General features: G+C 44.1%; 1 protein-coding gene and 1 long non-coding RNA gene across 2 annotated transcripts in view; one reads left to right on the top strand and one right to left on the bottom strand.

The window, feature by feature from the left end:
* Nucleotides 1-882: 882 nt before the first annotated feature.
* On the top strand, nucleotides 883-11,037 carry NIFK (nucleolar protein interacting with the FHA domain of MKI67). The gene is made up of 7 exons (XM_032412413.1): nucleotides 883-1,046; nucleotides 2,009-2,146; nucleotides 6,116-6,224; nucleotides 8,039-8,250; nucleotides 9,242-9,307; nucleotides 9,444-9,518; nucleotides 10,284-11,037. Exons 1-7 carry the CDS (start codon nucleotides 942-944, stop codon nucleotides 10,470-10,472), a joined length of 894 nt encoding a protein of 297 aa, XP_032268304.1. The 5' UTR covers nucleotides 883-941; the 3' UTR covers nucleotides 10,473-11,037.
* A 14,743-nt stretch (nucleotides 11,038-25,780) lies between these two features.
* LOC116637129 overlaps nucleotides 25,781-26,320 on the bottom strand; it is a 40,426-nt gene continuing 39,886 nt past the window's right edge. The window contains exon 5 of the long non-coding RNA XR_004300417.1: nucleotides 25,781-25,879. This is a non-coding gene — a long non-coding RNA (uncharacterized LOC116637129). The remainder of the gene's footprint in view (nucleotides 25,880-26,320) is intronic.

Below are 26,320 nucleotides of genomic sequence, written 5' to 3'. Positions count from 1 at the left end.
GCCTTCAGCTCAGGTCATGATCCCAGGGTCCTGGGATTGAGCCCTGTGTCCAGCTCCCTGCTCAGCAGGGAGTCTGCTTTTTCCCTCTCCCTCTGCTCTTCCCACTGCTTGTGCTCTCTCTTCCAAATAAATAAAATCTTAAAGAAAACAAGCAGAAAACCCCTCATATTGCCTTGTGTTTACAATAAACCCCAAGTTTCAAACCTTGACAGGCAGAGCCCTGGAGCTCCAGCCAGGCCCTCTCCCCTCACCCCTCACCCCTCACCCCTCACTGGCTGAGCTCCAACCACACTGGTTGGTTCTTTCTTTCCAGCTCTAAGGACAGTGCACATGGGGTCCCCCTACCTCCATGGGGAGCTTCCAGGTTTTCACACATGGCTCCTTACAGCCTTCAGGCCTCTACTCAAATACCACCCACTCTGGGGGGGCCCTCCTTGGTCACCTAGCATGCCTCTACCCCACGGGGCTCTTATGTTTCTCATTGCACCAAGCGCACCACAAACATTTTCCACCTCCCCAATCTCTAAGTTCCCCAAGGGCAGCAACACGAAAACACAGTAAGGGCTCAAAAAATGAGTGTGTGAAAGAAAGAAAATTAAAAAAAATTAAAGAATGATTGGCAAGACCTCAAGGGCACGGATGTTTGGGGCTTTATTTTTAAAACTCTCCTTGAAATTGGCGGGCCGCAAGATAGGCATGAGCAAGTTAACCTTTCACGGGTTTAGACAGTCGGCAGGAACAAGCCAAGCGTCGCCCAGCCAGCAGGGGGCGCCCGAGCTCCCTCCGGCCCCTCCCGGACTCCGCCCCGCCCCCGGCGCCCTATGCCCCGTCCTCGCGCCTCACCGCGCATGTCTCCCGCCTCCACTTCCGCTTTGGGTGAGCTGAGAGCGGGCCGTTTCCGGCGGCGCCGCGTGGAGCTCTTCGGCTTGGAAGTCGTCGCCATGGCGGTCTTTGCTGGTCCGGCTAAGCCGTTCCTGTCGCTGAACCCGCAGGAAGAGGCCAAATTTCAGAAGGAGGTGGCGCAGGCCCGCCGGCGCGCAACCCAGGTGAGCAGCCACCGCGGGTCGGACTGAGAAAGGAGGGGGCAGACGGGTCCGCGTGCGGTTCCCTGCCCTGGCGCGTCTCGCCCTCCTCACACCTGTGCTATTTCCAGCGTCTCCCCGGGTGGGCCGCAGACCTCACGAGCTTGAAGGCCAGGGTCTTCCCGAGACCGAGAGGGTTATGCTGATTGGGAGATGGGGTTTGGCCGTGTAGGCCTTACGGTCCTCCTATGGACGTACGGGGGAGGTAACCGGGTGATGCAAGAGGAGGGCCCGCTGTTGGGAATGGACTCTTACACCGCAAATCATCCTCAGGTTAGAGCTGCCACTCCTCCGCTTTGCCCCCGAATTTGGGAGGTTTGTTCGCCTGGTTGGTGATTTTGGAGTTCTTAAAAGACAAGGTTTGCCGAGTTCCATTTACTGACTAGGGCCTCTGTCATCAATTTATATTTGCCTTGTTTTTTAGCGTAAAATACACGTTTGGAAAAGTTAAAAGTGCTTGTTATGGAAGGTAAGGGCATGCTGACTGGGGTGCTGAAAGGTTGGTTGGTGGGCACTGTGAGGGACAGTGTCTCGAAATTGTTCGGTTAGGTGGGTGTGAGTCAACGGTGATCTGCAAGCAAAGTTGAAGGGTACGTTTATGTGGAGTTGGGCCAGAAGATTTAAATCGATGTTTTCAAAGATTTACTTGATTATCCACTGATTCAGCGTGTAGTTATTGAGCATTTACTGGGTGCCGGGTGCTGCAATACAGGCTAAGACAATCCACCACTTGACCATTGTCGTCCTGGGAGGTCAGAGGTTAAACACCGAATTTTTCAGTTACTATTCTGTAAATGGAAATACAGGGCAGGTTTTTGATCTTTTGTCTTGGACTGAGAGATAAGGGTTTTGCAGGTTTTGTTGGAGTGTGATTTTTTTTTCTTCTTTAATTAAAATTTGCATTTACCTGGTCTGTATGTCTTCAGCGACAGGAGAAAGAAAAACTGACTCCTGGAGTAATCTATGTGGGCCACTTACCTCCAGCACTTTATGAAACCCAGATCCGGGCATATTTCTCCCAGTTTGGCACTGTTACAAGATTCAGACTGTCCAGAAGTAAAAGGGTAAGATTAGATTCCTTTGTTCCTTACAAGTATGTAAGTTTTGATAGTTTACAGAGTGTGTTCATATATTATTGTTTGGCACAGTTCATTTTAGAAAGGGGGGTGGGTAAGATTTAGAACCTGAAACTGTGAAAAGAGCAAAGTCAGTGTTACTGTAAATGTTTGTTTTACTATTAAAATTGCCCCAAATCCTCAAGTTAAATTGATAATCCTGATAAGTGATTCATACTTATTCTGTGGCTACTAAGCCAGGTAGGTATACATGAACTTCTGTTTGAGGAGCAAGTATGAACATCTTCTATCAGCCTCTGGCACAGGCATCCCTATAATAGCAAAGTTTGTATAGTGAGTAGTTAAGAATAAGGGCATTAAAGCCAGACCACCTAGGTTTGAGCCCTAGCTGTATGGGTCACTAGTTGTGTGACCTTGGACAATTTATATAATTTCCCTATGTTTCAGTTTTCTAGTCTATAAAATACGAATAAAATACCATCCACCTCCTAGGAGAATACAATCAAAGATTAAACAAGGTAACAAATGTAGAGTTCTTAGAACAAACCTGATACAGTAAGCCCTTTATAAATGTTGTTATATTGTACCTACCTCCTAATAAAGAAAAAGTTTGTATGGTTTGTTTCTGAAATAGAGGAGTGGCCACTTTATTTTCTTCCCTACACACATCCACTTTTGGTTGTAACCGTAGACCTCTCACTGTTGGAATCTGTTTTTTCTTGGTACAATTTTTCCACATTTTATCAAAGTTAAATTTTATATTTGATTTGGTATGTGAGGGGATAGGGTATGCATCCATCATATGCTAGTTGCCATAAAATCACAGATACTAAGTTATGTTGTCAAAGCAACATGTTAGCATTAAAGAGGATTTTAAATTAAAAATGCCCTAGTATTTCCTCCATCTTAACCGAAATAACATTTTGTGTGTATTCCTCCCTTTGTTTTTCCATTTGCCTATTTATAATGGTTGCTAATTATGTGGGTGAGATATTATTAAACATCCTAAAGTCTGCTAGAGTATTTAGTGGCTATTTGGTACCGCCATTCACTTTTATCAAATATCAACTTGATCTCATTATTTGTTTCAGATCTTTGTTCTTTAAGAAATAAATTATAGGTAGACTTGAGGTCCCTTTTGTACCCTTCCCAATCGTCTCCATTTTCTCCCCATGTCCAGGAAATTACTATTCATGAATCCAGTGCTTTTCATTACTCTGTGTTTTTAAATTTTTACTACGTGTTCATGTATGAATGAATATACATTGTATATTTAAGTCTATATTTTGTCATTCTTTAACTCAATTTTTTCATTAACAATCTGTTTAGAACTTTATCCGTGAAACTCTAGTGCATTCATTGTCGTCACTGTGTTCCTTTGCTTGAGTATATTAAGTTTATCCAACTTATTGAATATTAGGGTTTTGGTTTTGTGTTTTTGTTTTTACAATTTTTCTCTGTTACAGGTGTAACCGCTAGGAGCGTTCTTTGCATGAGTGTAGGCATATTTTTCTAGAATAGTATTTTTCAGAGTTTGGACCCACTATAAGAAATAAGTTTTACAGCACAAGCCTGCGCACGCGTGCACACACACGTACATAAACATAATTGAAATAAGTCATGTGAGGCAATACTTACCCTTCCTATTCAGTTTTTTTTTTAATGCTTTTCTGACCCCCTAAGTTGATTGTGTTGCCTTCTTAAAGGTCACATTCTGAGTTTGAAAACTACTGCTTTACAGAATATCATCAGAGTCACTGAGTATAGAATGCTCATGGTTTTTGTATCTGCCTTACTCTGTGACATTTAGTATCATTATGTGTGTGTTGGCCATTAGAACTCCATCTTCTATGAATTCTTCTATGAATTGCCTGTTCATATGTTTTGCCCTTATTGTTTTCTTTTCTGAAAACTTTTTTCTGCATTTTCTGGGGTATTACTTTGTAAATGTTTTCCCAGACTGCAATATAGTCATTGTTTTCCTCAGTTTTGTATTTTGAAAATGTTCAAGCCTACAGGCAGGTAGAAATAATAGTGTGATGAACATCCCTGCCCCTCACCTGGATTTACTTGTTATTAACATCCTGACACATTAGCTTCATCTCTCTACTTGTCCTCTAGAACATACACTTTTTTGTTTTGAAGAGTTCAGGTCAGTTGTCTTATAGAAAGCTTGCTCCTTAAGGAGATGCATTAAAATTTAGCATTTCCAGCATTGTTGTTGCATAATAAAGGTGCCATTTTCCCCCCACTCACCCCAATTTTGACTGTTTGCTCAGTATTTCCATGCAACATTCTGGGATTACTAGGTAAAATAGGTAAAAGTGTTTGGATTCTTTTTTTTTCTTTTTCCTTTTTTTTTTTAATCTCTACACCCAACGTGGGGCTCAGACTCAAAATTCCTGAGATCAAGAGTCACATGCTCTATCAACTGAGCCAGCAGGCGGTCCTGGCTTTTTTAGTTTTGGTTTTTTGTTTCTTTGTTTTAGTCACTTGACGTGTATTTTCAAATCCCTTTTCAGAAGGCTTATATGAGTTGATAATGTGGTACAGTAAGTTGAATATCGCAACGTGTCTCTTCCACTACACCGTCTTTCCCCTCCCTATTAAGAGATAGGATTATAAAGAATTTTTGGACATACAAATTTTTACCAGAATCCTCTTGTGGCAGATAACTAAACAATGGGCATGTCCAAGGTGCTAGTTAGTGGCATTGCTGGTGCTAGAAATGAGCCTCCTGGTCATGGAGTGGTTTCCTATTTCCATAATTGTATCACCAATTTTGATCCATATCCAAAGATATGCTTAATGCAAAATTGTGAAATATTTCTGTTGTTACTAATAATTAGGACTGTAGGGGCAGAAAGATTTGTTTTTTTCTACCCTCCTAGGTTCTCATAAATTTATGTCCTGCTTTTAGGCAAATGGAGGGGGGTGAAGGGCTTTTTTGTTATCTACTACTTCCCAGTTGCTTTCAGCTCAAAGTAATCCTTATGCCAACGTAGCATATTTGGGGATGGCATATTCTGCCACCCTACAGGAACATTTGCATCCTTCACAGACTTTGTGTGGAGCACTTATGAATTATTTCTTCATAGCAACCCTGTGAGAGTGGTTATTTTGTCCCCATTTAATAGAATGAAAAACTGAGGTTTAATGTTACTTACCTGTCACAGCTGGGATCCAAACCTGGGCATTTGGACGCTAAAACCCATGCTCTTGTTACTAAGACAGGTGAGAAAATTCACTTTATATTGTGGTGCTGAGGGCAGGAACCTGGGACATGCATTTCATAAGATGTTGGCAGCGTCCCTTTACCATCAGTTAGGAAGATGATCAGTCATTAGTAAACATGAAAATGAATACACTATTTTATTGATTCGCTTGGCAATACTGAGGAGTTAGTTTCTTCCCAGTTCTTATGTATAAAGTGAGAGTTAGATTATCTGCATTCTTTGCAAAACATCACACTGTCCACTGGGCATTGTTAATACATGAATAAAGTGACTATCAATGAAATTGGTAATGAGTAAAGGACTGTGGGCCTTAACCAGATTTCCTTCATGTGGTAAATTCCAGCTGCAGTAGCCATGTATTTGTCATGTAATAAAAATTCTAGGAATACCTCAAAATCAGGGGCATGTTCCGACTATTTTGGATCTTTTCTTTCTAATATATTTCATTTTCACGTAATCTCTGCACTCAGCATGGAGCTCAAACTCACAATCCCAAGATCAAGAGTTGCACGCTCTACTGACTGAGCCAGCCAGGCACCCCGGATCTTATCTCTTCCCATAACAGTCCCTGCACTGTGCATTGAAGTTAGAGTTAAAGGTGTTGTAATGTTATTCGATAATGGGGCTAATTTACATTATTTAAATTAATGGCATTTTAGGACTTTCATGACCAGTTAGAATTTAATCATCCTACTTTTTGTTGTCGGGTTTTCCATTGCAGACTGGAAATAGTAAAGGCTATGCCTTTGTGGAGTTTGCATCTGAAGATGTTGCCAAGATAGTTGCTGATACAATGAACAACTACCTTTTTGGTGAAAGACTCTTGAAGTGTAAGTGCTTTTCTCTTACCGGTGGGATTGCATGGTGCATGCCTGCTGCTGGTGGGTGACTGTGCCGTGAAATACAAATTGCTTAGCTACTTAAAAAAAAAAAAAAAAAAAAAAAAAATTGCTTAGCTACTTGGATGTCCCACTTCATCTCTGGGATGATTCTCTTAAGTATTTAAGTGCAAGGATATGAGTGCATTTTCTAGACAGATTCCGGCTGGAATTTTAAAGTCTTCCAGAGTGAGAGCTGTTTTTATGCTAAGAATTGAGACAAGTTACTACATTGGAAGAGCAGCTGACCCATCCCTAATGGGATACAGAAGGCTTCCCAGAGGAAGTATCATTTAAGTTGAAACCTGAAGATTAGGTAGGAGTGAGCCAGGGGAAAGCAATTACCATCCCTGGCTTGATGGGGACAGCAAGTGCAAACCGAGAGGTGACTAACAGTACTTACGTGCCTGTGAAGGAATGTCAGGAGAATAGCAAGAGATGAGAGGAGGTCAGGTTACTGAAGGCCTTAAAAATCTGGGAGTTTAGAATATGTCCTGAGGGCAGTGGGAAGCCACAAATAGATTCTGGATAGGATAACATTAAAGGCAAGAAATCCCGTTTGAGAGTCCGTCTAAATGACATTGGCTGCAGCTCTTTCACAGGAGAAACCATAAGGAGTAGAGGGGAGACAACACCAGATCAGTTCATCCTGCAGAAAGTGGAGCTGCCCACTTTGCGTTCCCGGAGCATCCCTGTCTGGAGCTCTGCGCCTCCGGAGGCAGAGTTAACTTTGGCTTTTCTGTGCTGAGGGGGGAGTGTGACCATACCAAGTGCCCAAGCCACACACATCTGTTCACATAGCTGATGAGCTGCCCAAGTAGCGTCTCTCTCTCTCTCTCGGTTCCTGTTGCTGTGAGAGAGAATCCCAGTGGCCTCATGAGGTCATGGGTTCATTTCACACATAAAAAGCATGGCTCTTTCCAAGAGGAGATGGGCCAAATATAAAATATGTCAGGGGACCACATGGGTAGGATCAGTGCTGTGCTGTGCCTGACTTTGAAAGATCACAGAAAAAGTTCTGAACTTTGATACGAGTTCAGATGGAAGATTAGCCACATTGTCTTTATTTTTTTGAATGGAAGTAGTGTATATGGGAGGTGAGCCCAGGAAAATACTGGTAGGGAGTAGAGAAGTGAGAGAAGGAAGTCATTGAGGGTGTGTTAGCAAGCACATTACTTCTCAGGCAGCTGGGCTCCATCCTGCCGGGTAACACGGGAAGACAGAATTATTCCAACTGACAGGCAAGGGAACTAGGGTATTTATCTATCAACTCCCCATCCTTCATTGGTTGAGGGTTGATGCCAAGGGTTTGGGCCTGCCTTGCATATGGTCCCAGTGTTCTTCCAAACCCGAAAAGGGCCCTTAAGCAGAGAGAACTGGAGATAAGCGGTAAGCTGGCTGAGTCCTGGAGAGAGACGCAGAGGAGATGAGGTGGAAGGTGATTCCTTGTGCTACAGCAGGTCGCGCAGCCTGAGATCCTGGTAGCTTCGGGAACCCCAAAGACTTGGCGCCGCCAAGACATTCCTTTATACGACTCATCTTGTTCACTTACATATTTCTAGCTCCTGGAACAGTTCTTAGCATTTAATCAATAGCTATTTAATAATTGTTGGCTGTATGCCTTTTCATTTAGGTTCCTACTTTATTGTTTTGTTTTCTCCATGGAAATGGGAGACCTCATCTTGATTATGATGTGGGAATGACACTGGTGGAAACCTCGAAATCTCCCTCCCACTTGGTAGAAAACTTCTTTCTGTTAAATATAGGTCATTTTATACCACCCGAAAAAGTACATGAAGAACTTTTTAGAGAGTGGCATGTTCCATTTAAAAAGCCATCATATCCAGCAGTGAAACGGTATAATCAGAATCGGACTCTTCTTCAAAAGCTACAGATGGAGGAGCGATTTAAAAAGAAGGAAAAATTACTCAGGAAGAAATTAGCTAAAAAAGGAATTGATTATGATTTTCCTTCACTGGTAAATATGCCTTCACAAAATGTTTTTTGTATTTTTTCTTGGGGGTGGGCTTTGTACCTCATTAGTTATAATGTGGGTTTTATACATCAAGTGTCCAGCCCGGTGTTCAATGTGCTAGGCTTTACCTAAACTTTTGAAACATTGCATTGTAGGTTCTTTTTTTTCCTCCTAAATATTTTATTTATTTGTTTATTATTAGAGAGTGCACACAAGTTGTGGGGTAGCAGGGGAGAAGCAGACGCCCTGCTGAGCAGGGAGCCCGACATGGGGCTCAATTTCAGGACCCCAAGATCATGACCTGAGCTGAAGGCAGATGCTTAACTACCTGAGCTACCCAGGCACCCCTGCATTGTAGGTCCTTTTCTAAAAGTTTGTTAGAGCAGATCCTATTATCTCCCATCATACAGAAGAGGAAACTCTTGAAAGGGATTAGCTCGGGGTGCCTGGGTGGCTCAGTTGGTTATCCAGCAACTAGAAGACTGACTTACCCTCCCTGGGCCCAGTTCCTGGTTGTTAATTTTTTGCCCAAATCCCAAACACACTCTTTCTCAGTAGGTGTTAAAAGAACAGGCCCTGGTACCCATGGGAACCACGGGGGAGCTGGGACAGTGAAGCCTGAAAACAGGCATGCGAGAAATGCCTCTCCGGTAGCCCATTTGCTGCTTTGTCGAAAGCAGCCCTGCTTCATGATCTAATCCTGAATTTGGCCAGACCGGGGCCTGCCTTTTCACAGTCTTCCAGTTCACATTTCTGATTCAGCTTACTGTGTGGCCAGCTCCAGGTTTTGGCCCCACTTCAACCTCTACAGCCTGTGGCCCTTCCTTAGTTGGAGGCCCCTCTTCCAGTTTTGTCCTTAAGATCGTGAGTTTTGCTTTTTAAATTGAAATGCTGTGTCATTTGGGGATGATTTACTGCTAATATGTATAAGGCTGTAGTGGTAAGTTAAAACTGTATGTGAGACTACCAGTTTATTTCTTTATGTTTATTTAAGATTTTACGTAAAAAGGAAAAAAGAAATGCTTCAAATACTGGGCTTCAGAAATCTACAAATAGCCAGGTAAAATTTTGTTTATTTGTATCTATTTGTCGTATCACATGCCAGGTCGTAGGGAAAGATAAATGGGGAAATATATTCAGGACTACTATTGCTGATAAATATGCAGACTGATGAAGTCCCTTAAAATTTATTGAAGGTCTTATCAAAGAAAAAGAAGAAGAAAAAGGCTTCACGTACTCCTACCACTCCTGAGAAGACTGTGGATAGCCAGGTAAAATTGTCTTCAATATTCTGGAAATGAGGTATTTTAGAAATGATTGAAAGAGGAAGAGCAGGGGCACCTGGCTGGCTTAGTCAGTGGAGTGGGCGACTCTTAATCTCAGGGTCATGAGTTTGAGCCCCATGTTGGATATAGAGATTACTTTTAAAATAAATGAGTAAATAATTTTTTTAAAAGATTTTATTTATTTGAGAGAGAGAACACAAGTTGTGGGGAGGGGCAGAGGGAGAGGGAAAAGCAGACCCCCACATTGAGCAGGAAGCCCGATGTTGGGCTCGATCCCAGAACCCTGGGATCATGACCTGAGCTGAAGGCAGATGCTTAACTGAGCCACCCAGGCGCTCCAATAAAGATTTTTTAAAAAAGGAAAAGCAGTTCGTGCTGCTGTCACTTTACTAAAATTTCAGATTTCACCTTGTGATTGTTTTGGTAAATCCTTACTGGTGATTTAGCAGATACAGTGAGGTTAGCAAAAGTTATTGTGAGTTTATTGCACTGTTTACCTTTCAGTGACTAAGTCAGTAGGGAGAAATGAAGCCACTATCTTTATAAATGTAAGTCTAGTTTTCTACCTAATAACCTATAATGGAGCATATTATGTGCAGCTGCATCACCGAAAAGGGTAAACAAGCCTAAAATAACACAGGGCAGCTTATAAAAATACAGGGCAGGTGGTATTGGGGGAGAGGAGAGGTAAACTCATTCCTGAAACCTACCTATATTTCTGTATTATAATCTTTTATTTGTTAAATCCAGGGCCCCACACCAGTCTGTACGCCAACATTTTTGGAGAAACGAAAGTCTGAAGTGGCTAAAATGAACGTTGATGATCAAGATAATGAAATAGTTTTCAAACAACCCGTACCTGGTGTAAAAGAAGAAACACAAGAGACTCAAACACCTACACGTTCGAGAAAAAAAAGACGAAGAAAAAGCAATCAGTGATTCTGAAAAATGTGATTTTAGTGTGAGGGCTCGTTCTTTGTATGTAACTAGATGCAGTGGAGTGCAACTATTGGCAAGATTCTTGGAGGACAAACTGCCAGTTCAAGTCAGCACGGAAAGCGGTTGCAGCTGGCTTAGCTGCCCTTGCTGAGACACGCAGGTGCCTCCCCTGCGGGAGTCAGGCGAACGCTACCTCTTTGTCCTGGTCTCTAGTTTTCTTTGCAGATGTCATAGCTGTCTTTAGTTACTCTGCCTGGATAGGAAAGTCACCATTTACTGCAGCTTTCGTTGTTACCATCAAATAAAATCTTGCTTGACTACCTACATGGTTTGTTAGGTGTGCAACTTTAACCCATAAGGGCACTTCAGCATCGTGTGCTTGAAACTGGAAGTTACATTACATGCAGAGAGAGAAGTATATGTGATCACTTTCACCATGTTAAGTTAGGTTTTGGTGGGTTAGCAAGATTTAATAACTGTCGTTTTGTGTCTGTATCATGGATGTGGAATTGTATTTCAAGAAATCAGTGACCAGCAAATAAACTTTTTCTGTAATTCATTCGTATGCAGGTGGGACTTAGATGTCTTTTTTTTTAAGTTTTTATTTAAATTCCAGTGTAAACATACAGTGTTATATTAGTTTCAGGTATACAATACAGTGATTCAGTATTTCCATACAGTACCTGGTGCTTATCACAAGTGCCCTCCTTAATCCCCATCACTTACTCCTCCCATCACCTCGCCGCCTCCCCCTGGTAACCATTGGTTTGCCTCTTTTTTTTTCTTTGCTCATTTGTTTCTTAAATTACATACATGAGTGAAATCTTGTGGTATTTGTCTTTCTCTTGACCGACATTTCGCTTAGCATAATACTCCTCTCCATCCATGTTGTTGCAGATGGCCGGATTTTGTTCTTTTTTATGGCTCAGTGATACTCCATTGTAAGGACTTGGGTGTCTTGAAGTAAAATAGTAGGTTTTTTTGCTTCTCAACTATTTTAAAGTTTCTAATACCCTTGAAATGTGTTTTCGTTTAGCTAATCCAGATTTATTAAAAATGCCCATTGCCATGGAACATTTTTTCCTCCAGTATTTGTTGAATCTTTAATAATGAGGTACTGGACTATGTGTCCTGATATAAAATGTAAATGAGAATTTGTTTCAAGTGTAGAAAGAGCATATTTTACCTCTAGAATGGTACCTGACATAGAATATGTCCAGTATGGGGACGCCTGGGTGGCTCCGTCGGTTAAGCGTCTGTTTGCCTTCAGCTCATGTCATGATCCCAGTGTCCTGGGATCAAGTCCCGTGTCGGGCTCCCTGCTCAGCAGGGAGCCTGCTTCTCCCTCTCCCTCTGCCTCTCTCCCTTGTGCATGCGTGTTCTCTCTGGCAAATAAAAAAAAATCTTTAAAAAAATACGCCCAGTATGTGTTTGTTGAGTGAATAACAACTTTCATTTTTTGAACCATTTCTCCACTTTGGATCTGGATGTCCCTCTAGTTTCCCCTTCTGGGAAAGCACCAGGGAAGTATGTCATTGCAGCTTCATGTTTCTCTCTCCAAAGGGCATATGCACTCAAACTCACATGTATACGTAGCAAGATGAGTTGAATATTTCCCTCTTCCCAGCCTGCTGCCCGTCCACCCCATTTAGGCATCATACCATTCATCATCACTTAATGTGTAAGTTATGTTTTAAATGTGCCCTGGAGCTGGGCAGGGGGTGGGGATGAATCCATCTTTAGCATATCATGGCCATGGGTATTTTTTGTAAGAAATAGAGCTGAAATTCTGTGGTTAAAAGTATCTTCCTGTGGACTAGGGTCTTCAAGAAAATTCAACAATGTGGTGTGATTGTGATTTTCAGATTTTGTAGTAAGAAAATCAGACGAATTGAGTGGAAAGTCTCTGCCAGTAAAATTATAAAATTTTGTAGTGATACGGAGCAAATAAGGTAAAAAGAGGGTACAATTCAAAACTACGATAAGTATGACCATGACTGTAAAAAATGCATTTTTTTTAATGGGAAGATAAATATTTGAGTATGTGGAAGCAAAAGTATGTGTTGCTGTTACATGTAATCAGCAAAGAACTAAAGGAAAGAAGGAATGAATCCACAGACAAGGTTCGATTAGAGTCTGACCTTTCAGACTGCATATTTGCCATAGAAAGGGGGCAAGTGGACAAACCAGTGTGAAATGAGGTTTTCTATTGCCGGCAGTATTTGGAATAGAGTGCAACCATGTCCAAGGCAACTGGTCACCGTGGCTGGAAACTGGAACCCTGGCTGCTGAGTGGCACGAGCTGGAGATCCAGATCGGCTGTGCTCATAGGAATTACAAACCCTCGCGGTCCTGCCACAAAGGCCATCTCTTGTTCCCGCACTGACCCAGGCCAGGTGACCCAGAGCATTCGTCCCCCATGCAGTGACTGATGCAGGCGGCTGCTATCCTTTAACCCAGAAGTGAGTGTGTGTAGTTTTGATATATGATGTTTTTTTCCACTACGTAGGCAGAAATAGTCCCGTGGCCCAAACCGAACTGGGGCATCCTCTGGAACACGGGGTGGCTCACTGTCCTGCGGGCCAAGTCCGCTCTGCCTGTTGTGATTTTAACATGCTTAAACGTTTGAAAAATCAAAATTCATAGCAAGTGAGAATTCTATGAAATGCAAAGCTTAGTGTTCCCACATACAGGTTTCTTGGGGCACAGTCCCATTTATGTGCTGCAGGAGTTTAGCACGATGGAGACCGTCTGCGGTCCTCTGCTCAGCACGGCCCAGGACCGCCCCAAACCGCAGTGACGCAGTCTCAGCTCGACGTACTTGGAGTGCTGCGTGCTTTTGGGCTGCCTCGAACTTTATGTGTTTTTATCACCAGTTCGTACCCATCGTGTCAAAACAAGAAATGTGGACTCCTGTCATACTTCGGCTCACGGTGGAGCGCAGATTATTTTATCAAATGAGACAGCGCAGCATTGCGCCCCTTTTGCAGTGATGCTCCAGCTGTGCTTTTTTCTCTCACCACCCTTCCTTCCTCCCAGCTGCTGCAGCCGTGAAGGTCAAGCTGTGCGGTGTCAGTGGGAACGGGATACAGCCCGCATGTGGGAGGCACTAGGCCAGGACCAACCAGGAAGGTTTTCCAATTTCTTTTTTTTTTTTTTTTTTAAGATTTTATTTATTTGACAGAGAGAGACATGGCGAGAGCAGAACACAAGCAGGGGGAGTGGAGAGGGAGAAACAGGCTTCCCGCAGAGCAGGGAGCCTGATGCGGGGCTCGATCCCAGGACACTGGGATCATGATCCGAGCTGAAGGCAGACGCTTAACGACTGAGCCATCCAGGCACCCCAGTTTTCCAATTTCTTAACGCAAAATGCGAGTCAAAGAGAGTATTTAAAAATGAACTTTTTTTGAAAAATGAAATAAAAATCTCATTCCAGATCAACGTTAACAAATGAACATTTGCAAATAAATGACCTTGATGATAGGAAACACTGATTTCACACTTCCTGCAAAAATTCAAAATGGAGCATAATCCTAAATGTACAACATAAAACTAAATAATTTTTAGAAGAAAACATAGGACAAAAGCTTTATGACCTGGCGTTAGGCACGGGGTTCTTAGACATGACACCAGAAGCATGCTCCATAAAAGAAAAAAACTGAGGGCGCCTGGGTGGCTCAGATGGTTAAGCGTCTGCCTTCGGCTCAGGTCATGATCTCAGGGTCCTGGAATCGAGTCCCGCATCGGGCTCCCTGCTCAGTGCAGAGCCTGCTTCTCCCTCTCCCTCTGCCACTCCCTCTGCTTGTGCTCTTCTATCTCTCTGTCAAAATAAATAAATAAAATCTTTAAAAAAAAAAAAAAAACCTGATAAATTGGACTTGATCAAAATTTGGAATTTACTCTTTAGTTAAATTACTGTTAAGAAAACGAGAGGGTTGGGGCACCTGGGTGGCTCAGTCGTTAAGCGTCTGCCTTTGGCTCAGGTCATGATCCCAGGGTCCTGGGATCGAGCCCCGCATCGGGCTCTCTGCTCAGCGGGAAGCCAGCTTCTCCCTCTCCCGCTCCCCTGCTTGTGTTCCCTCTCTCACTGTCTCTCTCTCTGTCAAATAAATAAATAAAATCTTAAAAAAAAAAAAGAAAAGAAAAGAAAATGAGAGGGCGCCTGGGTGGCTCAGTCGGTTAAGCGTCTGCCTTCGGTTCGGGTCATGATCCAGGGGTCCTGGGATCGAGTCCCTGTGTCTGGCTCCCTGTTCAGCACGGAGCCTGCTTCTCCCTCTCCCTCCGCCTCTCAAATAAATTTTTAAAATCGTAAAAAAAAAAAAAAAAAGAATGAGAAGACAAGGTACAGACTGGGCGAAAATATTTTCGAAGAACTTTTTATCCAAAATAAACCTGTCAAAAAAAATCAGCTCAAATTGTCCTAGGCAACCCAACTTCTGCCTTTCTGACCATAAAATGGAAACTATAATATAGACTCTTTTCAACATAATGTGAGGTATGTGATAATACTTAATATTTCCTCAATATTTCCATGTGTCAGATATCGTGGTAAGCCTTTTAATATATTAGCCTATTTAATCAGAAAAAAACCTAGGAAACAGATATTTCTTTTCAGTCTAAAAGAGGGGAAAATGAAAGCTCAGAGAGTGTACATAACTTGTCCAAAGATTGTATATTGTGAGCCGATTAACAAGGCGGACTCAAGCCCTTCACGTTCCCCTCACACAAGCTGAGCATGAATGCTACATTGTGAGTGGCAGGGGATACATGGAGAGGGGCGAACACGACAAGGCCTGCTGACTTTTTGAAGGGGAGGCAGAAATGGGGCACTGGGGCCGTCGCGGGAGGAGGCAAATCGGGGGTCTGTTCTTCTGTGGCCAGCTTTAAAGTGACAGCAACGACGGGCGCCTGGGCGGCTCAGTCATGAAGCGTCTGCCTTCGGCTCAGGTCATGTTCCCAGGGTCCTGGGATCGAGCCCCGCATCGGGCTCCCTGCTCCGCGGGAAGCCTGCTTCTCCCTCTCCCACTCCCCCTGCTTGTGTTCCCTCTCTTGCTGTCTCTCCCTGTCAAATAAATAAATAAAATCTCAAAAAAAAAAAAAAAAAAAAAATTAAAGTAAAAGCCACAAAACGCTAGGTGGCGATATATCTCAGACACTTAAAATCTACAGTCAACTTTCATGTAAAGCGACTGACAAGAATGCAAGATTATTAAAGGGATTTTTTAAAAGATTTTATTTATTTATTTGAGAGAGAGAAAGAGAGCCCAGTGAGAGAGAAAGCACGAGCGGGGCGAAGGTGGGGCAGAGGGAGAGGGAGAAGCAGGCTCCCCACTGAGCAAGGAGCCCGATGTGGGGCTCGATCCCAAGACTCTGGGATCATGACCTGAGCCCAAGGCAGATGCTTAACCCACTGAGCCCCACAAGTGCCCCAGCATTTTTTTTAAAGACCTCCCTGAGAAACATTCTTTTATCGCACACATACCACCACCAATTTCTAGACAATTAGAGAACACAAACTGCCACTATCAAATGACCCTTAAGCAACGGGGTGTTAATAATGTCCTTTGGGCAATTGGTTAGTGCTGAAAAATATATTTGCCAGAGGATTTCACATCACCAGCCACACAACATACTGATGGGTGATCCATGAAAGTTTTTAGCTTATGAAATTACATGAAGTTATGAATAAGCATGGCTTGGTAATTTGTGGGCAAATAGTTTTATAATTTGCTGTTCCACAGTGTAAATGAGAATCAGATGGCTCTATTTAAAAAAGAAATTTCATGCAAGAGAGCTTTGCTTTACTCTTAAACACAATCTTTAGCCCATGGCGTGTGGAGTATTTCCTGTTTTCTACTCTCTGTGCTCATTTAGGTTTTATTTTTATTTATTTATTTATTTATTTATTTATTTATTTATTTATTTATTTATTTATGAGAGAGAATCTCAAGCCGACTCCACGCTGAGTGGGAGCCCAGGTATCTCACAACTCTGAAATCATGACCTGAGCTGAAATCAAGAGTTGGATGCTTAACTGACTGAGCCACCCAGGTTTTATTTCTTGTTCATGAGGCCTGAATTATAAGCATGAAGTAAATACTGGACTTAGAATATGAGGCATTTTCCTATTTCTTTTTTTTTTTAAGATTTTATTTATTTATTTGAGAGAGAGCAAGAGAGAGCACGAGCGGGGTGAGGGGCAGAGGGAGAAGCAGACTCCCTGATGAGCAGGGAGCCCCATGTGGGGCTTGATCCCAGGACTCCAGGATCATGACTTGAACTGAAGGCAGACGCTTAACCAACTGAACCACCCAGGCGCCCCTCGTCTTCCTATTTCAATTAGTAAATCTCAGCATTTGGAAATATTTCTCAAGTTATACCTTAGGTGATATATTTCTGGCCTTTTTCCTCTTAAAAACAGACAAAACCGGGACGCCTGAGTGGCTCAGTCGGTTAAGCGTCTGCCTTCGGCTCAGGTAATGATCCCAGGGTCCTGGGATCGAGCCCCGCATCGGGCTCCCTGCTCAGCGGGGAGCCTCCCTCTCCCTCTGCCTGCCAGTCCCCCAGCTTGTGCTCTCTCTCTTGCTGTCTCTCTCTCTCTCAAATAAATAAATAAAATCTTAAAAAAAAAAAAGGACATGAATTTGCAGCAGTATTATGGAAGTTACTTTTCTGTGTTGATAAGTGGCCAATTTTAGAATCTCCCCTGTTATAAATAAATCCTGTCAACTCCACGATGCCCAGGAAAAGAAATTCAGACATTTGATACTTGCCAAACATAGTTTCCATAGCAAATGTGCCATGAGTAATGCTGCTGTTGTCTGGCAGCTTCATTCAGAGGTTCTTCTGGGATTTGAGTATTCCAAAGGGAAGTGCTGTAATGTTGGTTTGGGGGGAAGCGGGACCTTTGCAAGAAGAACCAAGGAAACACCCTAATGGTCCATCTAAAAGAGAAACTTCAGATGTTTCTGGCACTGATACAGGATAATCACTGGCAATTTTTTTCTTCTGCAGGAATGTGTCAATTTCTTCTATTTCTGATTTAACATTTAATTAGATGATAAAGACTATGGTGTTTTCTCCTAATTAGCTTTTAAAAAAATATATCACTGCCAATGCATGCCTGGTATAATAAAAAATGCAAACAAGTAGTTTAGTAAATGCAATTTGTGTATCCTTTTCTTACCTTGCAAATTTGTGCTTAGCCATTTATCTGATTTGATGTTAAGGTAGAAGCTTACTTAAAAACATGGACACATAGCAGATGCTATGTGTCCAGACACCATATAAAGGCATAAATTGCTCACCTGGCTCATTATTTGTGTTCGTCTGGTGACTTTTTCCTTTTTTTTTTTTTTCATGTAATTGGTTACCTGAAGAGGTAATGTATAAAAAGCTACAAGAACTCAAAAGATCCCAAAAGTCAGTCTCTGTCCTTGCCTGCTCAGCGCTCACCCGGCTCCAGCCCTCTGGCCATGTGCTCAGCTCGAGAGGTGCTCCCCCACCCCAGCCCTGCAGCTGCTGATCTCCCCAGCTTCTCAATCCCAGCAGGGCCGCCCGATCACTTGAATAAAGAGGCCCATCATCTGTTTTAACTCCTTTTCTAATTTTATTTTTACTTATTTGTTTGTTTTTAAGTAAGCTCTATGCGGGGCTTGAACTCACAACATCGAGATCAAGAGTACTCCTTTTCTAATTTACTGTGTCTCCCCACTCTACCCCAAGTACCCACATTTCTAAGGGCAGGAGCTTTGTCTTGTTTGTAGTTATATCCCCAGTGACTGAGACAATGCTGATACACCCTATTTGTTTCATTAATTCATCCATTCAAAGCATGCATGTTAGCACCTGCTATGTGTCTGGCCCTGGGGATTAGCAGTGAACAAAAATCCCTGCCTCACGCAGCTTACATTCTAGTATTGAAAGAGAAGCAATTCTCAAAGAAGTTAAAGAAATATATACTATGGCAGAAAATGCTAAATGCTATAGAGAAAAATCAAACATTAAATAAGAAAACGGGACAGGGACATCTAGGGGTGGAAGAGGGCCTGCCATTTCAAGTGGGTGGTCCAGAAGGCCTCACTTGGAACATGGCATCTGAGCAGAGACCGCTTAAGGAGGGGAGGGAGTGAGCCCTGCAGATCTTGAAGGAAAAGCTTTTCAGGCAGAGGGAACAGCAAGTGCAAAGGCCCAGAGGTGGGATTATTCCAGAATCCGAAAGATCATTGTAGCTGGGGCAGAATTGGCAGAGGGAAGTGGTAGGAGATGAAGGCTCTAGCAAAGATTTGGGAAAGTAAAGAGATGCCAGAGGGGGTAGGACCAGGGAGGCCATTGCAAACCATTGTCTGTGAGTGAGATGGGGAGCACCAGTGGATTTACATTTAAAAGGATCATTGCTGTACTGAGAACAACTGTGAAAACACACAGGAGGAAGTTGATGCTATTGCAGTAATCCCGTGGGGCATCCGTGCTGGTTGGACCAGGGTGATAGAAGCAAACAAGTGCCCACATTCTGAATATGTTTTCAAGGTGGCCAACCAGATCTGCTGATAATTTTGATATGGGTGCAAGAGAAATAGAAAGGAGTCAGGTTTGCCAAGGGAAGAACAGAGAGGCGTTAACTGAGATGAAGAAGATGGTGGGAAGATGTTTGACGGAAGGGTGGTGCTCAGGATTTACACCTGAGACATGATGAGTTAGAGGTGCCTATGAGACATCCAGGTGGAGATCCACGTCTGAAGTCCAGAGGAAAGTTCTGAGCTGGAGCGAGAAATGCAGGCTACAGCCCTGAGACTAAATGGGCTTTCACAGGAACCAGTGCCCTGGGACATTCCAGGGTTTAGTGATCAGGGCAGCAAGCAGGAACCAGCAAAAGAAGGAGAAATAGAGAGGTGGAAGGAAACCAGGGCGAAGGGCTTCCCAATGTCAGGAGAAAAGAGTGTTATCAGGGAGAGAGAGTGACAGTCTGAGTCCCATGCTGCTGGACAGGTCCGGTAAGATGCAGCCTGGGATGGCCCATCGGCTTCAACAGTGTGGCAGTGACCTTGCAAAAGGATATCGAAGCTCATTTCCAGCCCTGAGATTCTATAATTATCCTTTTAGTTTAGGCAAGTTATTATATTTGGAATGAAACAGATAATGAAGGAAGAGTCCAAGCAGGCTAAAGCGGTCCCCTCATCAGAGGTAACTCGACACTTGGCATATGATGGAGCCAAGGGGAGGAAGCGCAAAGCCCTCCAGTTGTTTTCAATGCTTATTTGTCCTGGGGCAGTAACTCTGCTTCAAGAGTCTGGCTTTCAGGTTGGAGTCAAGATTCAAGCCCAGTTTAGCCTAGTTCCGTCTTTCTCTTCATTACACTTTTGTTTCTTTTTAGAGCAAGATGTTTCCAGCACTAAAACTTCTGGAAATTACAAATCAGTTCCCTCTTCATCTTTTGCTCTGCTTTATAAAAATTTGACATTATCCTATAGGATGTTCTTTTTATTTTCTTCCTCATACTTTTGTGCTGCTGATTTGTCTGAAAGCATCATTCCTCTAATCAATAATTTCTATATTTGAGATGTTCATGGAAAGGTTAAGAAAGAGGATCCGAATGGAGAGAACAAGGCAACAAGGACCCGGGCTCACAGAAGACCATAAATTTGTTTTGAGTTTTAGCCTGTCTCAAACTTCTCCTGTGATGCTTAGCATCCAGATTTGTATCATATCTGATTCCTCCTATTTGAGGAGGAATTTGAGTCCTTGGCCTGCCCTTAACCATGGCCCTTCACCATGCATCCTTGATCCGCCCCTGGCCCTATTCTTATTCTTCCTTGGGGAGCTCTATCTACGAGCCATGAATTGGACCACAGACATTATCAATGGCATGTCAAAGTTTAATCAGAGTGTTCTCTTTCTTTCTTTTTTTTTAAGATTTATTTTTATTTATCTGAGGGAGACAGAGCATGAGCATAGGGGAGGGGGCAGAGGGAGAGGGAGAAGCAGACTGCTCGCTGAGCAGGGAGCCCGAAGCAGGGCTCCACCCCAGGATCCTGAGATCATGACCTGAGGAGAAGTCACACGCTGAACCGACTGAGCCACCCAGGCGCCCCTCTGAGTTCCTTCTTGCCCTAACTTCTGGAGTTCTTCATTTGAGTCTGCCAGAAATCCTCACTGGAAAATTAGTTCTCACCTATGCCCACCTGCCCTGGTGATGGAGGGCTCTGAGACCACTCGGGCCTGAGCAACCGGAGCCCCCTCTCGGGTGAGGAGCAGAAGCTCGCCTCCCGTGACCACACCGTGTCTCCCCCGTCACAGAGCAGTATCTAACATGCAGCTGTTGTGAGGTCCAAATCCTGGGAGCACGAACTGCAGGAAGTGGAGGGCCGCACCTCACTGTGATGACGTCTGCTTGTCTGTCGTGCTGGGACTTGTTCAACTTTGTGCCCACCCTCACTCCTCTTCCATACTCAGCACTCACCAGCGTACAACGGGTACCCAGGAAGTGCCCAGTGACTGAATAGTCCATATGTTGGTGACTAACACCAGGGTAAGGGAAGAAATGCCCAATCGGCTCACTGGGAAGGAGTAGAGCCAAGGAGGAGATTATCTGATGCCGCCGCGGACAGTGGGAAGACCTAAGATTCGGAACACCAAAGGCCAACATGGTGAGAAGTTATTAAGATATAGAAACAAGACTGTGGCAGATGCCACAGCATCCTTGTGCATCAAAATTTCCTCAATTTTCCTTGAGTTAACCACCTCTCCCCACTGTCAACCCATGTGATTTGAATGGAGGGACTCCAGCCTGCGGTCTTGAGGGGACGCAGGACCCGGGCCCCAGGGGCAGGCATGCTGTAGAATTTGAGTCCCCTCCCTAAGACACTTGCTGGAACGATTGAGAATAGGCACTTTTTCCACAGGAACTCTGAATTCCCAGCATACCATCCCAGAGCTGCTGGTGGCCCCTTTGTCACCACAGGGAGCTCCAGCCTGAGAATATAGCCAACCCAAAAGAAAGCTGAGCCAAGAGCTGGAAGGACACTTATTGTGAATCCCTTGATCCAGCCAAGCTCCACATCCCCTGGACTTTTCAGTAAGCTGGGCCAATAATTGCCTTTCCCCCTGCCCCTAAATTGTGCAAATAGAAGCAACCGATTTTTTTTAAAGATTTTATTTATTTATTTATTTATTTATTTATTTATTTATTTGACAGAGAGAGAGAGCACAAGCAGGAGGAGCTGCAGAGAGAGAGAGAGAGAGAAGCAGGTTCCCCACTGAGCAGGGAGCCCAAAATGGGGCTCGATCCCAGGACCCTGAGGTCATGACCTGGGCCGAAGGCAGACGCCCAACCGAGTCACCCAGGTGCCCCCGGATTTTTGTTTTTTTAACTTGCAGATTTGAAACAGTTACAGGCTTAAAAGAATGAAGTCTTACTGCAGAGACGAGCCCGCGAGCGGTGCTGAGATAGAGTGCGCTTCTGAAGCCATCCCCAGTCCTGCCTGGCTGACGTGGCCGGGCTGCAGGGGCCACGGTGGGCTGAAGAACATTCCTCTCATCCCGATGAACTCAGGAAATAGCAACCTCACTGTGCGTGTCCTCCTGTCAGCAGGTGTTTCGGCCTTCAAACAGCGCTCCCCAAAGTCTGAGCAAGCTGACAGGCTTTGGGCAGCCAAGGGGGGTGGTTGACACCTGTTTTGCTAGTAAGACGCATGGAAGCCCATGCATACTCTCGCCACCCCCAGTATGGCTGGGGGGGGAGTGCTCCCCCCATTTACATTGTAAACATGTCTTGCATAATTGAGCTCCTCTTTTTCTGGTTAAACATTACCCACAGCTGCCTTCTGGATGGAAAATACGCCAACAAATCACTGAGCAGGTATGTGTCAGTGAAGAATTTCCCACTAACCCGCAGGGATGCTGACCCTTCGTTTTCGCAGCCTGGGGGTGGGAGGCCATAAAAGTCACTTGGGCAGGGTGTGTGCGGTTGCAATGAATTGTTCCTCCCAGATGCTGCATGTGTCAGGAAGCGAGGCCTTCCTCGGGTGTTAACATGAACTCCCATTCATTCAGCAGGGGGGCGCTCCAAGCGGCCAACGCAGGCCCAGTGGCTAGGTTTTTGTTTTTTCCTTCCAAAAGCCATGTTTTGGGGCCCCTGAGTGGCTCAGTAGGTTAAGCGTCTGCCTTTGGCTCAGGTCATGGTCCCAGGGTCCTGGGATCGAGCCCTGCATCGGGCTCCCTGCTCCACGGGAGGCCTGCTTCTCCCTCTCCCACTCCCCCTGCTTGTGTTCCCTCTCTCGCTGTCTCTCTCTGTCAAATAAATAAAATTAAAACAAAAACAACAACAACAAAACCCTCCAAATTCTTAAAAAAAAAAAAAGTCATGTTTTCAGACTTTCCAGTGCATCGAAGCTTCCCAGGTATTCCTTAGAAACAAAACGGGCTTTCATGTCACTTTATTTACGGCAACTGTTGCTGGGTTGACGCTATTTAAACTACGTTCCAGGAGCCGGGAGAAGCTTTCTACCTACCTACCTCATGTACGGATCCACAACACATCTGTGTGTGAAAATGAGTTTTGTTTTATTTTTCTAATATAAAAGTATCAGACACACAGGCAAACTTAGTCTGGGACGGGCTACGCAACTGGATGAAGGTCACAAACTTGTACATAGGTGTGAGAGCGCTCCCTGAGTCCGCTGGACCCCAGATCTTATGTTCTGCCCACTTGCTGCCACCTCCAATCAGATAAATGAAAAGAATGGCAAATTTTGAATTGAAGTAAGGCACAAAATTTATTTATTTTTTTTTTAATTTTTTATTTTTTTTTTAAAGATTTTATTTTTATTATTTATTTGACAGAGAGACAAAGCGAGAGAGGGAACACAAGCAGGGGGAGTGGGAGAGGGAGAAGCAGGCTTCCTGCCGAGCAGGGAGCCCGATGTGGGACTCGATCCCAGGACCCTGGGATCATGACCCGAGCCGAAGGCAGTCGCTTAACCGACTGAGCCACCCAGGCGCCCAAGGCACAAAATTTAAACTGATTTTCCCCTTCTCAGTATTCTAAAAACACTTACTGTTCATTTTTTTTTTAGATCTATTTATTTATGTGAAAGGGAGAGAACATGTGCGAGAGTGTGGGGGAGGGGGGAAGGAGAGAAGCAGACACTCCACTGAGCTTGAGCTGAAATCAAGAGTCGGATGCTTAACCGACTGAGCCACCCAGGCACCCCGACTGTTCCTCATTTTTTAAAAATCAGCTTTAGGGCACCTGGTTGGCTCATTTGGTAGAGCATGCAACTGTTGATCTCAGGGTTGTGAGTTCAAGCCCCATGTTGGATGTGGAGCTTATTAAAAATATATATATAATAAAATAAAAACCAAGAAAATTTTAAAAACCCAGCTTTATTGGGATATAATTTACATACAATAACATTTATTTTATTTAAAAAATTTTAAGTGTATGGTGGACAGAATTTAGACAAATGCATACACTTGCACAACCAGCACCACAATTGAGGTACAGAATATTTCGATCACCCCAAAAGTTCTCTCATGCACCTTTGCTGCCAATCTCCTCCCCCTTCCCCTGGCTCCAAGTGACCACTGATCTCATTTCTGACCCCACAGTTTGCCTGTGCTTTAATTTTATATGAATGGAGGGGCACCTGGGTGGTCAGTCGGTTAAGTGACCAACTCTTGGTTTCAGCTCAGGTCGTGATCTCCCGGGTCGTGAGATCGAGCCTCATGTTGGGCTCTGTGCTCAGCAGGGAGTCTGCTTGAGATTTTCTCCCTCTGACCCTCCCCCTAATCAGGAGCTCTCTCTCTGAAATAAATAAATATATCTTTTTGAAAAATCTTTAATTTTCTATGAATGGACTCATGCAGCATGCACTCATTTTTGTCTGCTTCCTTCACAGAACCTAATGCACTCAATATCATTCATGTGCCAATAGGTTGTCCTTTTTATTTTGGGTAGTATCCTGCTGTGTAAATGAAGACTCATTGTCCCTTTATTAGTTTATGGGCATTTGGATTGTTTCCAGTTTATTGTTAATAAAGCTGCTCTAGAAACAGACCCATAAATACAGAGAACAAACTGATGGTTGCCAGAGGGGTGGGGGTGCAGGGATGGGCAAAATGGGCGAAGGAGAGTGAGAAGCACAGATTCCAGTTACGAAATGAATATGTTACAGGAATAAAAGGCACAGTATAAGGAATATAATCAGTGGTATTATAATAGCATTGTAAGGGGGCGCCTGGGTGGCTCAGTCGGTTAAGCGTCTGGCTTCAGCTCAGGTCATGATCCCGGGGTCCTGGGATTGAGCCCTGTGTTGGGCTCTGCGCTCAGCAGGAAGTCCGCTTGAGAGTCTCTCTCTCCTTCTGCTCTGCCCCCAATTTGTGCTCTTCTCTCTCTCTCTCTCAAATCAATTTTAAAAACTTTTAAAAAAATAAATAGTAGCATTGTATGGTGACAGATGGTAGCTACACTTGTGAGCACAGCATAACCTTAGACCCGATTGAATCACTATATGTTGTACACCTGAAACTAATGTAACGCTGTGTGTCAACTACAGTTAAAAAAAAAAGTCTTAAAAAAGATAAATAAAAAATAAAGCTGCTCTAAACATTCATGGGCAAGGCTTTGAATGAACATGTTTTCATTTCACTTCGGTAAATACCCGAGTGGGATCTCTGGGCGTATGATAAGTGTATTTTAACTTTATAGGAACCTGCCAAACTGTTTCCAAAGCAGTTTTCTATTTCCAGCAGCATTGTATGAGATTCTCAGTTGCTCCACAGCCTCGCCAATACTTGGCATAGTCAGTCTTTTTAATTTTAGCCATTCTGGTGGGTGTTTAGAGATATCCCTTTTTTTTTTTTAAGATTTTATTTATTTATTTGAGAGAAAGCAAGTGAGAGAGAGAGCTCGAGCTGGGCGGGCGGGGGGGGGGGACAGTGGGAGAGGGAGAAGCAGGCTCCCCGCCGAGCTGGGAGCCCAATGTGGGGCTCGATCCCAGAACCGTGAGATCATGACCTGAGCCGAAGGCAGATGCCCAACCTCCTAAGCCACCCAGGCACCCCTGTAGTTTTAATTTCTGCCCCTTGTTTTCACAGAGAGCCAGAAGCTGGAGGGTCAGAGCTTAGGGCCCTGCACTCGTGGGCTGACATGAAGGCCTCAGCTGGGGGAAGCAACATCAAAACACGTGGACAAAAGCCCACACTTTGCAGAACAAACTCCACACCTGGATTTGTTTCCAAGCTTAAGTTACTAAGGAAACCCCTTAACCACTTGTCTGTTACCAAGAAGACTAGTCTAAATGTGCAGCTTCTCTGGTTTTGAAAGGACAGGGCTGACTTAGCTCTACTCACCGGGCCACAGTCTTGCCATCAGCCTCCCTGAACCCTCTGGGCATTTCCTCAGGACCCTGGTCAAAGAACGGATATATGAACAGTGTGTCAAGCACATTCCTAGTGCTGGTGATCAGGTTCCAGCCTGCTTACTGTCACAGAGAGGTCACAGAGCTTATTGTCCGGCAGAGAAGACAGATACCAAACAAGCAATTATAAGTCGTATGTGTGATGAAAGCCAAGGACAGTATGGGCACGTAACAGGTGGACTTAAGCCAATGCCGGGGATCAGAAAGGCACTTGGGCATTCCGGGAGGGGGAAGAACGTGTGCTAAGCTCTGAGGAGGCACAAGCGGGTGAGTCTGATGGAACAAGTGAGCCTAATAAAGAATGCAGAGGCCCCCGCTCACTGCAGTAGGGTAGGGCCTGGGGCCTGTGGTGGTTGCATTTTTGCCACATTGCCCAGGCTGTCCCGATACCTACCAAAGTCTGAGAACTTAGGCCTTGGAAGAATAATG

The sequence above is a fragment of the Phoca vitulina genome, unplaced genomic scaffold (assembly GCF_004348235.1).
Source record: "Phoca vitulina isolate PV1807 unplaced genomic scaffold, GSC_HSeal_1.0 scaffold1, whole genome shotgun sequence".
NCBI lineage: Eukaryota > Metazoa > Chordata > Mammalia > Carnivora > Phocidae > Phoca > Phoca vitulina.
This window is presented reverse-complemented; position numbering and strand designations above follow the sequence as displayed.